General features: G+C 39.2%; 1 protein-coding gene across 1 annotated transcript in view; it reads left to right on the forward strand.

Annotated features, from left to right (window-relative positions):
* The window catches only part of tbck (TBC1 domain containing kinase), a 148690-nt gene that overhangs the window by 89554 nt on the left and 41819 nt on the right, over nt 1-17317 (forward strand). The window contains exons 22-23 of the mRNA XM_042345361.1: nt 1836-1997; nt 8552-8724. Of these exons, the coding sequence (XP_042201295.1) occupies nt 1836-1997; nt 8552-8724 (335 nt within the window). The remainder of the gene's footprint in view (nt 1-1835; nt 1998-8551; nt 8725-17317) is intronic.

The following is a 17317-nucleotide window of genomic DNA, read 5'->3' on the forward strand; positions in this document are numbered from 1 at the left end:
ACCTATCCAGTCTATCCTGATAGCAGTAACCTGCCAATCCTGATATCATACTAGTTAACCTGTCCTGTACTGTTTTCATCACTGCTTTTCATCACCTTCTTGTTTTCAACACCTTCTTGTAGTGTGGAGATCAGGACTGACCAGTGTTTAATGATCACTTTTTAATGGTTCAGTACAACATATATCTTTTGTTTAAACTAAAACATAGATTTTTTAAAAATTCCATGTTGTGAAATGATCAGGCAATTAAACCAGGCTTCTTGGCACAAATCAAAGTGCCATTATTTCATATCTGTAATGCATGAAGATCATTAAACATGAAAACATATGAAAAGATAACTCATCCCATTCAGGCAGAAGAAAATAGTTTGGGCAGTGCACATTCCCCAAAATAAAACTGAATCCTGTCTGCCCAATTGACTGCTTATAGAACATATATTCAAAACAAACTGAATGTCCTTCTCTTTAGTGCAAATTGCTTTAGGATGTTTTGACTTCCTGCCTTGAATTATCTTCATCTTTGTGACTGGTATTGATGGAATGTTTGAATCAGCAGGTTTCAGGACATATATCAAACAGGTTTGAACTGATACCAGCTCGGGACAGAATACCCAGTTGCAACATAAGAATTGCTCCATGACAGAAAAAGCCAGTTATTGGATATGTTTATCTTCCAAATGGAAACAAGATTGGTTCAGATGAAGAAGACGCATCTGATCTAATCCCTCCAAAACACCTACCCTACAGTCCTCCAATCACAGAGTCAAACTGCTTTTTAAGATAGTCGAGTGTCCTGACCTCTATTACCTTTCCTGGCAACCTGTTCCAGTTGGTAATTACCCTCTGAGTAAGAAAAATATCCTGGGATCTGTATTGAATTTGTCCTTCACATTGTTAAACCAAGCATAGAAAATTTAAGAATACACAGTCAATTCACTTTACAGTATATCCAGTGAAGCGCTTTGAGACATTGCAAAGACGTGATAAATCAAATGCAAGGATTATTATTATTATGGCCTCTTGTTCTCCTGTCCTGGTGCATCCTAAAGTATTGATCTGGGTTCACTTTTTCAATCCCATTTAATGTTTTACACATTTTTATGAGGTCTGCTCTGTGTCATTGTCTTTCAAGACTGAAGAGCCCGAGCTTGTCTAATCGTCCGAAACACTGATAATCCAGCGCCTTGGGACATCCTCCCTATGTGAAAGAGGCTATACACTTGTAATTTTTGTTTTTTGTTTGTGGCTCTTACCTCATTCCTCAAACACTGGGGTTCATCCTCGTTGCTCTCCTCTGCACTACCTCTCGTACCTGGGCAGGGCACTTATATCACAGTGAATACAACTGAATCCAGTACTCCAAGTGTGGTCTGACCAGACCACTCTACAGCTTGAGTATGATGTCTGGGACTCTAAACTCAACAAATTAGAATCAAAAGCAGAGCTCCCCATTTGATCTTCAGAAGCAAGTCTCTTCAATAAGAAAGTTAATTTAACAGGAAAAATTCATATAGATGAGATATTTTAAAAATATTGTCTTGAAACTTTCTGAAATGCAGAATTAAAGAAAATAATAATAATCTTTGCATTTGATTTAGTGCCATATCATGTCGTTAAGACGTCTCAAAGCGCTTCACAGAATATACAGTAAAGTGTCATGGCTGTATTTTGTGGACAAAACGTGGCAGCCAGTTGTGCACAACAGTGTCCCACAAAGAGTTGTGGATTGAGCGTGGCTTATTTGGAGGGATTATTAGCTCCGGAAGTTAATTTATCCTGTGTTTTCTTAATAGTACTTGCCTCTGCTTTTCAATGTGATGTTCCATCTTTCACAGATGTGTTTCCATTACACAAGATTTTTCACTTGTGGGACACATTGCTCCTGGGCAATTCCTCGTTTCCCTTTTGTATTGGGGTCGCTATCCTTCAGCAGCTGCGAGTCAGGCTACTGGACAACGGGTTCAATGAATGCATTCTGCTATTTTCCGATTTACCAGGTAAGAGTCTGAGGAATAATGTCTTTAATGTAAAGCAATCCACAGGAAACGCAAAGCGCAGCACACATGGTGTGTCGGCCATCCACAGCTCACATTGTGATCCCTTACATGTCTCAAAGACTGATGAAGTGGAGCTCTGTTCTAAAGGACTTTGTTATTAACATGGATGGTGTGTGGAGCCCAGTTATTGTGCACGTGCACAGCAGATCAGCTCGCTTCCCGCACAGCAGCTAGTTCCTGCGCTAATTTCCAGGTCATTAGGTTATTGCCAATGTCTCTTCCTATGTTGGATAGCTATGAAATGGCAAACCATGTGGTTCTAGCTGTTGAACTCCAGCAGCTCCCCAATGCATACTTTGGGTCCCTGTGCCTTGGCTTATGCCAGCCTCGGCGAATACCCTCTGGAATTAGATGAGTTAGAGAGCATCCCTCCAGGGAGAGAGTGTGGATTCCAATCCATACAAAGGGAAATTTCCATTCATGGGAGGCATATATATGTGAACCTCATGTAGTTTGGCTACTATTAAGCATGATGATGGATTTCTGCATGTGCCAGACACTCAGCTGACCCCAAAAAATCACTCTATTCCTAGTTACACCACCATTTTCCTTTTCCACATAGATAGCACAAGAACACATAGATAGCACAAGACAAGAGCTATTTAAACCAAACGTTTATCAGTTCAGGATTCACTATTCCAACATAATTGTTCTTTTGATGTTCCTTTGTTGTCAAGCCACAAGCAGTAGCTCAGATTTTCCAGACATGTGGTTCTTTAAGATTATATGCACTATGTTGCTTGACTGTTCTTTGAACTTGGAACCTAGAGATAATTAATACTCACTCACTAGTCAATTGTGTCACTTAATTTTATTGCTGAAAAATATGGCATATAAATCACATCTTTATATTAGCTTTTATGAGCTGAAAGTTTGCGATGGAAGGTACACTCAAGTATAATGCTGACATTTTGCTTTCTTGCTTTTGCAAGATTTGTGAGGGATAATTACTTGTTTTATATTAAATTTATATTTTGCAGCCGTCAGTGGTGTGGCATTCTGTGTGAATAAAGTCTATTTGGAACAGCTTTAAACTATACTTTTAAAGAAAGCTCCACCGGTGCAAACAACAAATTGCGTTCAAATTGGGTTCAATAAAGCTGAACAACCAATGTCTTGTGCTGTTTTAAGACCTGTTATGTAAACAGCAGGGGATAATGAAAGGTCAAGTGTATGCCAGCACTGCCTTTGCTCTGTATTCCTTCATCATGGTTATTTCTAACCGTTCCCCCACTATGTTTATAATACAGAACATGTTCAACAAGTGGCTGTGTGCTAGTCTGAACTACTGGGCTGTGCAAATTAAGTGTTTAAACTACAGGACAGATTCCACTGCAGCAACTCAACAACAAATGCACTTGGGTAATATGCACTTGCACAGCAGAAAACCTTGTTCACAGTTTTGATTTCCTACTGCCAGACCTGCTCACGAAGAAGAAAACTCCGAAGGCCCCTAGAGTCAAGCTTCCCACCGCACTGCAATGGTGCTGCACCTGCAGCCACTGGTGCTGAGAGAACCAGATCTTTAGTTGGGTCTTGGCACCTCTGGAGGCAGCAGCATCGCCTCATTACCCTGATAGCCTTGGGTGTGAAGTCAGGGCTGCTGTCGTAACCCCAATAAATGATGATTGCAGTGCTTTTGTTAAGCTCCACTGAAATCTGCTTAATATTGTGTCAGTGACAGACACTGCACACATGCACCTAATCAGCACATAGGAACAGGGCCTAATTGAGCAAAGCATTCTGTTACTGTAACCGCACTGAACACATGCCTCAGGCAGTCTGTTATAACAACCATTCTGCATTTGTTGGTTTACCATAGCAATTATACCTTATATATTTTTTATTTATTTATTCTCATTTCTTATTCCCAGTATGTCTGTGCTGTAGCATGCCCTCAGTTACCTTGGATATTAGTAATCAGTGTCCAAGAATGTTGTCTTTTTTTTTCCCAATGCCATGATTTCTGAATAAGGTGGACATCAGAGCAGCAGATAATTTCCTGTTAGTGCTGAACCTAATCAGTTAGAAATACAACCATAATTTTGTTCACAATAACAGTCGTTACATTTAACAGTAATAAACGTAAACCTGCTTCCCTCCCTGCCTTTCACCCTCCCCAAACCCCACCCCCAGCTCGGGTCCGATACACTGACTGTCCAGTGCCTTGGGACTTCTTCCTCACGCAAACAGCACTATACAAATGTTGTTGTTGTAAAATGCTTTGAGGAATTTCAAAGTGCAATATGCTGTAAAGTGTAAGTTTCTGTCTTTGTATAATCATCCAGCAATTGGTATTGTTCAGTAAACTTAGAATTGTTTTTTATTCACTCAAATAGATAAGTACACTGATACTACTAGTAGTTACTGATATCCGCCCACTCCTTATCTGAGCAAAGTAATAATGATAATAATCCTTGCATTTGATATAGTGCCTTATGTCGTCGTTGAGAAGTCTCAAAGCGCTTCACAGAATTTATTGCAAAGTAGATTGATTGTGTAGGCAAAATGCAGCAGTCAATTGTACACAGCAGAGTCCCACAAACAGTCGTGGATTGAGTGATCACATTTTTTTTTGGAGGCATTATTACCCCCGGAAAGCAATCCACCGAGTTCCTACTGACGGCTAGGTAAACTTGTAGAGGCGTGTGGAGTAAGGAAACTTGCCTAACTTGTCCCACCCGGGAATCGCACCTGGTTCCTCTCACTTGCGAGGCGAGTTTGCTAACCACCACACTACAGGATTCTATGCATAAATTTCGTGCATAGGGCAAATGGTCTAACAATAATTAACACTAATGGTAATGGTGCTGCAGTGTAAATGGGGAATGCTGAATACAGAGTCAGTTGAAGAATCTAAATGTCTTAATATTGCACACCCTGTTTGATGGATAGGCCAATTAGACTTACAATTAGAGGATGGTACGCGGTTTACATAAACCCAAAAGATTTCTAACAAAAGGCACTAAAAGATGGCATTTAAAAAAAATTGCAAACATTTTTGGGCCTCAAATTTTGAATATTAAATTTCTGGACATGTTTTTCGCCTGTTCATTTGATGCATCATAAAAGAGCACAATGTGAAAATCAGAAATAAGTGTTTAATACCTTCTTTAAAGAATCAAAAGTGTAGTTTTATCTGATAGTTTTGGTTTGCTTTTGGTCAAGTTCTCCTGAGAGTTGACTATCCCTAAATGCTACAGTCATATAGCTGCAAACTTTATGTGCAGATAATAATAATAATCCTTGTATTTGATATAGCGCTTTATCACGTCTTCAAGACGTCTTAAAGTGCTTCACAGAATATACTGTAAAGTGAATTGACTATATATTTTGTGGACAAAACGCAGCAGCCAATTGCAGACAGCAGTGTCCCATAAATACTCATAGATTGAGTGACCAAATTATTTTTTATTTATTTTGAAGGAATTATTCCCCCCAGAAAAGCGATCCGCCAATCAACTAATAACTGGATTCCTACTTACTGCTAGGTAAACAGAGGTGTGTGGAGTAAGGAAACTTGCCCAATGTTTCGCCCTGCCAGAAATCAAACCCAGGTCCTCTCGCTTGCGAGGCGAGTGCTCTACCACTAAGCTACAGGATTCTGGCCTGTTTATTTGATATATTGCAAAGAGGTGAAAATCAGCAAACATTGAGCTAGACCTGCCTCCATCGAATATGTGCTTATTAGTGATGGCAGAATGGGACACAAACCAAAGATCTGATCTGAATTTGAAGAGTACATGCACATAACTCTTCAATGAACAATTAATTCAGTGTTGTCTTTCAATTTAACTAGTTGGCAAACTGCATTTGAACCTTTTGGAGATGTGTTCTGTGTTGCTGACAGGCGCTAGAAGAGGAATCTTTTCTTGTTCCAGCCTTTGAATTATCCCATAAATGTAGCATGTACAATACATTGATTTGCCTCGGGTACTTCTCATTAAGAGAATGACATGACTTGGCTGAGGTAAGGGGAAAGTTATGTTGTACAGTAAGTACATGCATTCCTTAAAGGTACATTCACCACAGCTAGTTATTCATTGTTATCCTTTATACAATACATTTAGAGGGATGACATGATTCGACAATCTCTCAGTGTGCTGGCCAATAATCTTCCAGATTTATTGGTCATTCATTTAATGGCTATTCATGGATCTTTGCTATGTGTAAAATGACCTTGTTGCGTTTACATGCAAAGATAAAGTAACTTCATGGGTAACTATAATTACAGTGAAGCTCTTACTGTAATAATACAAGTGCTCTTCTTTTGTGGCTTACAGCCAAACATCATAACTTGGTGAAAAGGACTGAACAATTTGTTGTGCACACCTGCTGTCTCCCTCATTGTCTCAAGAGTGTGACTGATGTTTCTACCCGTAACAGAAATTCCTTTGTAAGATAATTCACCTTTCTCACTTGTAACTACTTGTAGGCTGCTTTCATTTTAGTTTTTAGTTTTATTATAGTTCCACTGCTGTAAAAGATTTGAAACCCCAAAGCTGCTTTATTGTTGCCAGATGTTCACTCAGACCTTTCTGCTTAGTTTATATACATCTCACGTGATCCTTGGTGATCCTCACAATACTTTACAGAGGCTGATTTTGGAGTTATGTCCATGTGTTTCATTGTTGGCTCTTTTATTAGAGAGAGAGGAAATGGGATGTCAGATTCCCATTGTTGTGTCTCTTAGCTTATAAATGTCCTAACTTGATGAAATCTGTTGTTAGTGTTTCATATTGAAATGCTAATTGCTTAATCTCATTTAAAAAGTCTCTTCAAAGTTCCTCATCAAATTCATATTTATATCTGAATATATTTTAAAAGTACATACAAATGCTGTGTTCATGCTGCAGCATGGGTATCAGACACAATACCCACCTGCTACAACCAGTGTTTTATTGGTAATATGTAGGTATATCATTGTTATTATCACTTTTTTACCATTTCTCCTATTTTCCAGTGAAGACATATTGAGTATCATTCAGGACTATTGGTCCTTCTGGATTTGTTTAGGTTTATTTGGTTTGTGTTAAGAGTATGTTGGCAAAATATCAGACCCTGACAAACTGATTGCAGCTTCTGTCTCTGTGCGGGATAGAAATGTTCTGTGTAATTCAGTTAGTGCTGGTCTCTGAAATCAGCCAAATCGTGGACTGGAAATTTTGGGCATTCTGTGAGCCTGACATCCTGAATCGCGTAGTGCGATGGCTTCATTTTCACTGTCTTCCTGTTGAGTTTCTTCCAAAATATCCTTCTTTTCCATAACTCTCAAACCCGTCACAATACCCTCTCTCTCTCTCTCTCTCTCTCCCCACTCATTTCAGTATTACATCGCAGTCTGTAAAATGTTGAAATCATTAGATTATGGTGGAGTCAATTTTTATGGCATTTTTATTGGATTTCTTCATTAATTCATGAGTTGCTATCATAAACCTATGGGTTTGTAGGTCCGTGATACCTACTTGCAGGAATGCTGGTGTAACTTGGTCTAATTTTGCAACGGGGCTTCCTTGAGTCGAAGTGACATGTGTGATATTCGTGCAGTGCAGAGAGCAGAAGAGGAAGAGGAAGTCTGGCAGGAGGCATCATGAAGACTTTGTTGCTCAAAAATGTTGTGCATCTCTGCTAATGACATAGTATTACACCGCACAAAACATTCGAGGAATAAATGTGCAAAATGGCAATACTGGACCTGCAAAGCCCCATATGTGTTGTGATGCAGTTGAGCTGCAGGATCGAGAGGCAGAACTGGCCAAGATCAGGACCCATTCAGTGAGCGTGATTTTCCAGGCGTGATTTTACATCAACAGTGCAAACCCTGGCTCAGGAATTGGACTACTGAGACCTCTACAGAGGGCTGATTGATTTTCATTAATTGAAAGTTACTGTTTCAGTGGCAGTGATGCAGTTGGAGAAGCTCAGCAACTGTTTCTTTGTTTTATTTCCTTGGTGATGAATAATAGTTTTCAATAAGGTATCAAAGAAAGAGTTCATACAAAGCTTACAGAACAGAAGGAAGCCATTCAACCCAGTCTTCTGTCCTCGTGGTGGATTCCCACATAGAACCATTTTCTATAATCCCTTTCCCATGTACTGGATAATCGGGTTCAGTTGACAGTGTCACAAGAGAGATGTGGATGAACACGGCCATTCAGCCCATTTGATATCATCCTGCCAAAATACCAATTTTATCTTCCCATTACAGTCTCAAGTTGGTGCTTTCAAGAGTCCAGTGACCTGGCCTCAACCTCCCTTCCTGCTAACCTGTTTTCCTTGTTAATTACTTGTGTAAAGAAATATGTCCTGCTGTCTGTCTTAAAATTGCTCTTCACAATCCTAAACCTTTGTCCCCTTGCCTTAAACTATTACATTGGGTTCACCTCTTATTCCTGTTTAACATATTAATACCTAAATAACATGATGAAACCGTTCTATTTTTTTCATGAGGACTAAAATTGACCAGTTCTTTGCTTGCTTTCTTCATTTTTCAGAAATTGATATTGAGCGTTGTGTTCGAGAATCCATTAATCTTTTCTGCTGGACACCTAAAAGTGCCACATACAGACAGCATGCTCAACCACCCAAAGCTCCAGGTGATGGCAATGGAGCCACCAGATCATCTTACTACTCCTCAGACTATCAGGACATGCCCAAGACTGACCTGGTGAGTACTCCTACAGCAGGACCATGTGTTCATTTACTGACCACTTACAGCAATTTGTTTTCAAAACAGGTTCTTGTTTGAGTATAACTATCCTTAACGTTTAGAAGGCTTTGTGAAAAAATAACATCAGATGTTCTCTATGCTCTTTGATTGTGATTTGTATATACAGTTCTATATGGCAGAATAAGAAAGCTGAGAGGCAATTTATAAGACAGGTGATGGGCAGCAATGCTTTCAGAAACTTACACTGTCCAGAGTGGAAATCAGGTCAAAACCATTCATTCTTTTCTATTACATATTTGAATGTAGTTACAGTATTTTGAGGACTGTTCAAAGATATATGTTTTTTTCACTGGCAATGCAGAGTCCATTCACCGTTTTTGCAGACAGATCAGTTTTAATTAAACCCAAATACTGTGAAAGTCAAAGCTGTTTGAGCAGATCTGTTTCCTTAAGATTATGCCAACGTAATCGAACAGTGGCCACATTCATAAATTGAATGAGTTATTATAAATGTTTGTGGTATTCCTGTTGAAGAATTTGTGTCCAACTCTTTCACTGGACAAACCTGCATTTACGTTACAGCAGACTTGATAATTATTGGTTATTATATTACAGTTTATTTTGGTAAATAAAGTGCACATAAACCAGAAACCAGGTGGAAATCAGCAAGGATTTGTGCAAAATTCAGAAATTGTTTTTCAATAATAAAGGAATGAAAAGTTACAGGAAAAGAAGCAATCTATTCAGTCCATTTAGCCTATTTGTCGTTTTCTGAGTTTTTGGGCATTATGATCACACCTAAGCTTCTAAGCCTAATTTCTAACCTTTGATCCTCAGCTGTCTGAGAGGGAGAATGCTGCTTTCATCTTAATTTCAAGCTTAATGGGTGCGATCCTGTAATGTTACAGTAATGGCTATATATAATGGCAGAAACATTTTCTTTTAACCTCAACTCAAAATCTTTTGTATTCATATACTATATTAGCTCAGCAAACAGTCAATCCATTACTATGGAAACATGTTGGAATTACACATCCATTCAGTGGTCAATCTGAAGTTAGGATCAACCATTCTAACCGTTGTTAAAAAGACTTGTAGTCTTGTAGATGTTTAAGTTTTGGACATTGTAACACACGTCAAGGATGCTGTGACTTAAATTTGCAATGTCGCCAAAGTGAAGCATCTGGCAAAGTTTTTGGTCCTATATGAAGAGAAACAATCTGAAGAGCAGGGTTAGGTATACTCGATTGGGATTTGAGTAGATATTCCCATTGGAAGATCAGGTTAGTCTTCAAATAATTTATATTGAAACAGTGTTCAATGAAAACATCAATGCCTTGTCATAAAACATTAGAATGCGTCTTTTTTATAGTTCAAACAAAAGCGAGGAAAAATGAGAAGAATCATATTGCCAAGCTGTCACACAAAATTTCCTCAGTGCTGAGCAACATTGTGAGAGCAGTTACAGGCGCTTTACCTCTGAATATTACCAGATACAAGGATAATAATGTCTTGCTAAACTTGTGTCTTCACTGCTGCGCCTTATTTCTTCCTTTTGACCAAATGGGGTGTATCTACTGTATTAGGAATCTTAGTGGGAGAGGAAAAAAAGGTACAATATTTTTCTGCAATAGTTTTCATTCTTTCTTGCCTTGACCCCAGCCGGAATTTTTGTATGTTAATGTTTTTCACCACAGCTGTTTTGTTATGGAATTTCTGAGCAGCTGATTTGATAAGTTTACAGCAGTCTTTTTACATGTAATCCGAAAGGACATCACTCCCCCAGATTTCAGAAAGTTCCTTCAAATCTATCTGTTATAAAGCAGGGTTCATTATCCTGTCCGCTCCTCACTTGAGGTTAGTGCTGTCATGTGCCATTTATTGATTAGTTACTCAACAGACCCTCTTCAAATCACTTACTAGTTGGAAGAAAGACAGAAGAGACAGCAGCCTTTGTTGTCTGCTGATACTCAACCTTTCTGACATTAAGAGGCGCATGATTGATTTCAAAACAATCTTCGAAGATTGTATGTGGAAAGAAAAGCAAACCAGAGTTTTTTCAACTTTGAATCCATTGCTTTTCTTTCCTAACTTCTCCAAAGACACTTTGTTTTGAACAGTATTGTGATCACCTTATGGGAGGGTTTGGAGAGACCTCTGGGAGAATGGCAAGTGCTCTCCAGTTCTCAATCCTCTCCAGTTTCAGTTCACCATATGGTTTGCTGAGTGAATCATTCCATGCGTAAAACAGTGGTGTGTCTTGGGCACCGAGCGACTTGTCATTTCATTTGCAGACCATTTGACTGGCTTACACTGTGCAAAAAATGATTGTGTGCAATATTAAAAGACCAATAGTAGAGAAGATGGGGAAATATTTCTCTATTGCACCCACGTTCTTTGAAAAAATTGAGAACTCAGAATTGAAGATCATTCCCATGGTTGTCATTTTATAAGATTTTTATTAACTGACCAGCATGTGGTCGACCAAGGAAATTTAGTTCATAAGTATTTAATAAAGTGTTCATTAGGTCCCTCGAGAGGATTGTTATACAATCTGCTTCTTCCACCCTGTCAATTACAAAACTCAATTTGTTTAAAAATGTGTTTAATGTGGGTTTTCTGTATCTCTGCCAATGGTTTGAAGTTAGTGGAGAATTAATAAAAAACTGGGCATGTACTTGTTGAGTGCTGCCCTGTTCCAGGTGAAAGTTGTTAGCACTTTTCCATTCCCGGGATCCAGCACATAAAATTGAAGTAAAGTCTAATGGGACACATAGAAAGTGAGAACGTGTCTTCATTCAAACTCCAGAAAACTGCACTGCAGTCACCAAAGTACATTTTCCACTCTTTACACCAAGCTTACTTGTGTTCTTTCTGAGAGACGTTGTTAAGTTGCTGCTAACTTGTTGGCAGTTTTCCTTTGCAGATTGTAAGTTACAACACCACATTCATATCTTGAAATATTTCTGCACCCATTTGTTCATCCTATCCAATTGATGGATTCACAGGGTGAAAGAAGAATGCTAACCTGCTGCACTAAAGGATCCCTGTGTTATCGTATTGTGAGAAAATGATTGTTTTAAAAACCTGGCTTGATGGTTATACATTTATTTTTATGATCCTCTGCTGTGGCAGAATGCCCTGTTTACCTTTTTGCTTACTAAGATCATTTTGCAATATGTTTATAGGGAGCATTAGCCATATTTAAATAGTTTCTGTAAACTATTAACTTCTTATCACTATCCATTTAATACACAACAGTAAGCTTAATAATCAGCCTGACCTATTTGTTGAAAAACGTGGCCACTATTGAAGAAAGGACTCCATAAAGCAGAAATCCGAGTTCTGTTTTAATTCAACACATTTAGCAACGGTGGCCACTGTTCGATTACGTAGGCATAATCTTAAGGAAGCAGATCTGCTCAAATAGCTTTGACTTTCACAGTGTTTGGGTTTAATGAAAATATTATTTGTTACTTTATTTTGTAGCCTCTCTTTGCTGAGATTTTCTGCTGGAGGACTCTGAGCTCACATGCAATTGTGATACCTCCTGTGAGGTGTTAGTCTGGATGGAATCAATGCCCTTTGTGATCTGGTGTTAAACTGAGCTGCTCCTGGGGGTTGATAAAGATCTTACACAAAGTGTGGTGGTAACCGCAATACTGTGACAAGTAACCCCAGGAGAACACTTCAGGCTACCAGTCCGGTTTGAAGCCTGTCACATTTCATTCACTTTGATCAAAATAAAATAAAATCTTCCCCTGTGTTTTTGTGTGTCACGTTTTAAAAATAAACAGCTGCCCATATTTAGGCGAGCAAGTTAATTAACCAAATTGACCTTTTATGATTCCTAGGCTTATGTTGAAATAAGTTTATTTTCTGTCACGCTCAATGAATCATGTTCCTGTTCAGGGCTGAGTCTTGCCCTTTTCATTTCTGGTCTGAGCAACAATATAAAAGTTTACAGAATTAATTCCATAAGGTGTGAGTTTGGCTCAGATGTTGAGCTCACAGTCTAGGCTGTAGGAGCATTATCATAAATGTTGCCCTTTGGATGAAACATTAAACACGTCTGCCTGTTCAGGTGGATGCTAAAGTTCTCACAACACTACTCAAAAAGAGAAGTTAGTTTCTCCAGTCTTTTGGCCAACAAACCCATCAGCCAAATTGGTAATTTAAGCAAATCAGCCACTGCATTTCTTTAACAATTACTCTTTAAATGAGTCTAATCTGAGCCGATTGAAAGTTTCACAGTGTTAACTGTGTGTTATTACATCAGTACTAATAGCACTAAATGCACAAATGGTTTTATACTCAGAAACAAATTTAGCTTTTTTTCATTTTTTATGGTCATTGTGAATGTTTTCCTGTTGGACCATCTGTTTTCTGTTAGTATATTACTGTCACTTTCTCCCGTACTTTTGGTTACTCTGGCCATTACATTTTACAATGTGACTGCACAATATGTTCCTGGAACAAGTAATAATAATAAACCTTACATTTGAAATAGCACCTTTCACTCATCACTTTACATCAAAATAGCAAATTATAACACGACCATTGTCTTGTACAAATTTTCTTCAACATTTTAAGACTTAACAGATTTCAAGGTTTAGATGTTTGTATCTAACTTTTGCTTCTAGCAATATCTGAATTTCTAGATATATCAGTATGTCATAATGATTTTTGTGTAAGTATTTCATAAGAAATTTCATACTTATGAAAGATCTATAATAATAATAATAATCCTTATCTTATCCTATCTATATGTATTATGTATATTTGTTAGGTCAGGGTATTAAGGGATATGGGGCAAGAGCCGGTAACGGGACTTGAGGTACAGATCAGCCATGATCTTATAAAATGGCAGAACAGGTTCGAGGGGCTGAAGAGCGAACTCCAGTTTGTGTGTATACGACTGTGCTGCTTATGAATTCAGTTTTAGGGAATTATAGCTTTAATTATGTATCAAGATCCCATAGCCTGGCTTTTGTGGTACCTCTCAGGGAGAAGTTCAAGCCTCTCATCAGGACTTGAACTCACGTAATCTAAGATGACATTCTAATGCAGTGTTGGGGATATTGCATTGTCAGAAGTGCCACCTTCCTTATGAGATGTTAAACCAAGGCCCCACCTGCCTATTCAGGTAGATATTAAAGATCCCATGGACTATTCGAAAAGAGAAGGTAGTTTCTCCCAGTGTCCTGACCAACAATCCCCCAAATAAAATTTGTCGTCTTCCCGATGTGAAAGGTGCTCTATAAATGTAATTTTGTTGTTGTTGTTCACTTCATGGTTGTTTGTGAGACATGTCTCGCTCGCAAAATATACAGTCAATTCACTTTATATTATATTCTGTGAAGCGTTTGAGACGTCTCGAAGACGTGATAAGGCAATATATCAAATGCGCAAATTATTATTAGTATTGCTATTTGCAAATTGGCTGACGCGTTCCCCCACAAATATACAGTTAAGCTATTTCACAGTAGATCCTTGGATACGTTTTGAGACATCCTTCCAACGTAAAAGGCACTATTCCAAAAGCAAGAGTTATTGTTGTATAATTCATCTCGGATAGTAAACTGCACTGGTTGCTGACCTTTTTTATCAGACATTTCCACTGACTTTGGAGCTCTTCTTGATCATCCAGGTGTCTGGCATATGTGGAAATCTATCACTGTGCTTAAAAGTATCCAAACCAAATAGAGTTCTATTCATCCCACCTACACATGGAAATTCCAGAAATATGTATTGGAATGCAGTGCACACTCTCTCCCTGGAGTGAAGCATCCAGTTTAAGAAATTCTGGAAAGTATTAGGCGCGTATTGGCAAGAGCTAAGGCTTGTGGACCCCAGAGTGTGTGTTGGGGTCCTGCTGGAGTCTAATCAGCTAAAACTGCACAACTTGCCGTTGAGAGCACTGTCTGCCAAGCTTTCCTGCTGCTCATGTAGCTATGATCCATTAGGACTTTGGCATGCAGGGATAACAATCACTGAATGAAAAGTCCCTGCTCCCAGTGACTGGTCTAGTCCAAGTCCTGCCGATGAGCCCGCTGGTTGTGCTGTCATCAGCAGTGCCCTTGAATACTGCGGAACGCCTGGCTCAGGAATTGGACTACCGAGACCGCCACTATGGGTTGGCTCGATTCTAATATTTCGCTGCCAAACATGCCACCTTGTAGCCAGTTCAGCTCCAAGAAAACCCCGCTTACCTCCCTCCAAGAAGGATAGTCATAGTTAGTGTCAAGGAACCCAGATAAAGCAGCACAAATAAAGAAATATTTGTCTGAAACTTGTAGCCAGTTTAGCTCTAGGAAGACCGTGCTTGCCCCTTCTCCCCCCTAGAGAAAAAGTCACTCGAGTGACTTCTGTGACTGACATTATGATTAAAGAGGCAGCTCCTGCTAATGAAATCAGTCGCTGTAGACAGTTTTAATAATCTAATTTAGTGTTCATTCTTAAACTCTGCTGAGGTCATAGTAAACTTAACCTGCAAGTGACTAGCATTCCACTCAATTTAATTGAAAAGCAAAGCAACCAAAGATGATACAATATCTCTTGACTTATGTCTCATCAAACTTCATGAGTTTATTTTGTATCTTCCGCTTGGTTTGAACCAATTTGAAAACCCCACATTTAATTTGGGATTTTATTTTCTTGATCTTAATGCAATTGAGTGAAACAAAACAATATTAAACTGCCTACTGGGTCACTGCACTCCCTTCCATCATCTCTGAGTTAACTCTTCAAGTTCCATAATTTATATTTTGCACCGTACACCCAAATTTGGATTTTTTTGACTTTTTCTACCTATTCAAGACAAGATGCTGCTCTAGAAGTAACACTTTGCTTGTTATCTTGTATGAGCTGGATCATAATTCCATAAAGTTATTAATTAATCTTTATGAATTGAAATGGTGCTCTCGATGTAGCTTTGATGTCTCAGTTGGTAAGGTTCATGGCTAGTTTGTAACTAACTGACCCATTCTGATCTGTGCATTTATCTGACTTACTAGGGGCCTCAGTGGAGCTTCAATAATTGGGCTTATTACCCGTCACTGGAAAGGGAAAATAATTAGTCAGGGTTCCCAATTCTGATGGTTATCCAGTCTTATTTAAAAGTGGTTGATTCCTGTGTGGGGCGAAACCATAGGCAAGTTTCCTTACTCCACACACCTCAGTTTACCTAGCAGTAAATGGGAACTCGGTTGTTAGTTGATTGGCGGATCGCTTTCTGGGAGTAATAATCCCTCCAAAAAAAATAATAATTTGGTGACTCAACCCACAACTGTTTGTGGAACACTGCTGTGCAATTGGCTGTTGTGTTTCACCCACAAAATACAGAATCAATTCACTTTAGAATACTGTGAAGCGCTTTGAGATGTCTCAACAACGTGATAAGACACTATGTAAGGTTTGTTATTAATATTATATTTCCCATTTTCAGGTCTCTTCTGAAGACCTTTCTTTTCGACCACGCCTTTGGTCACCTTCCTCCCCCTCCCCGTGGCTCGGTCCCGGGATCCGTTACTGTAAAGCGTTCTGAGACGCTGTCCGGGGTGGAGGGCGTTATATAAATCCAAGTTGTTGTTGTTGTACAACCCAGTCAGTTTCCTTTGCTTTCCTTCCTTCCCAGGCTTCCTGACAGCTGTCCATCTTTAAAAGTCATAGGTCTTCATGATTATCTTTTGGACCCCCCAACAGTGATTTATTTTTTTTATTCTGAAAATATTTCAGTCAATTATTAGAGTATTTTTTTTAAAAAAAGTGTACCCTTCTTTCTTTTTTTTCTCTGGTTTCACCTTCAGTCCAGCCTGATTCTGCACCAGGTTCCCCTACTTGCTGACTGTTTCTTCTTTTACTCATTTCTACTTTCCTTCTTGCATTGTTTTGCTCAGCCGGCTGTCTGACACATGCAGAAGCCAAATTAGAAGTATCCAAACCAAACTGAGAGTTCCATGCAACCCACTACACATGGAAATTCCTGTGTTTGGAATGGAATACATATTTCCTCCCCGGCGAAATACATCCTACTTACTTTAATCCAAAGAGTATTAGCTGGAGACTGGCAAGAGCTAAAGCGTGAGGACCCCAGAGTTTGGGGTACTTCTAGAGATTAACCGCCTAAAACTGCATTGCTTGCCATTGAAAGCACTGTCTGGCAAGCTTCCTGCTGTTTGTCTACCTGGACTACCTGACCCATTTGGGCTTTGGCTTGCAGGGTTAATAGGAGCTGAGTGGGAAGAGTCCCTGCCTTCAGTGACTTGTCTGCTCCCCCTATGAGTCCTACCGATGAGCCAGGGTGGCTGGTCTGTTATCAGCAGTTTCCTGAAGTATCACGAAGCAGCCTGGCTCAGAAACTGGACTAGAGACCCCCACAAAGAGTTGGCAAAATTCTGACATTCGATTGCCAAGCATATCACTTGGAACTAGTTCAGCATCAAGGAGACCCTGCTGGCTGACCAAACCCCCACCGCCTCAAGGAGGATACTTTTGATACTTAAGTGGAATCTCCTTTAAATCCACCTGTCCCTCACACTTGGTCTTGTAGTTTTATTGTATACTACCCAATGTTCCTTGTTTTCCCTGG

The sequence above is a fragment of the Callorhinchus milii genome, unplaced genomic scaffold (genome assembly GCF_018977255.1).
Source record: "Callorhinchus milii isolate IMCB2004 unplaced genomic scaffold, IMCB_Cmil_1.0 Scaffold43, whole genome shotgun sequence".
Lineage (NCBI taxonomy): Eukaryota > Metazoa > Chordata > Chondrichthyes > Chimaeriformes > Callorhinchidae > Callorhinchus > Callorhinchus milii.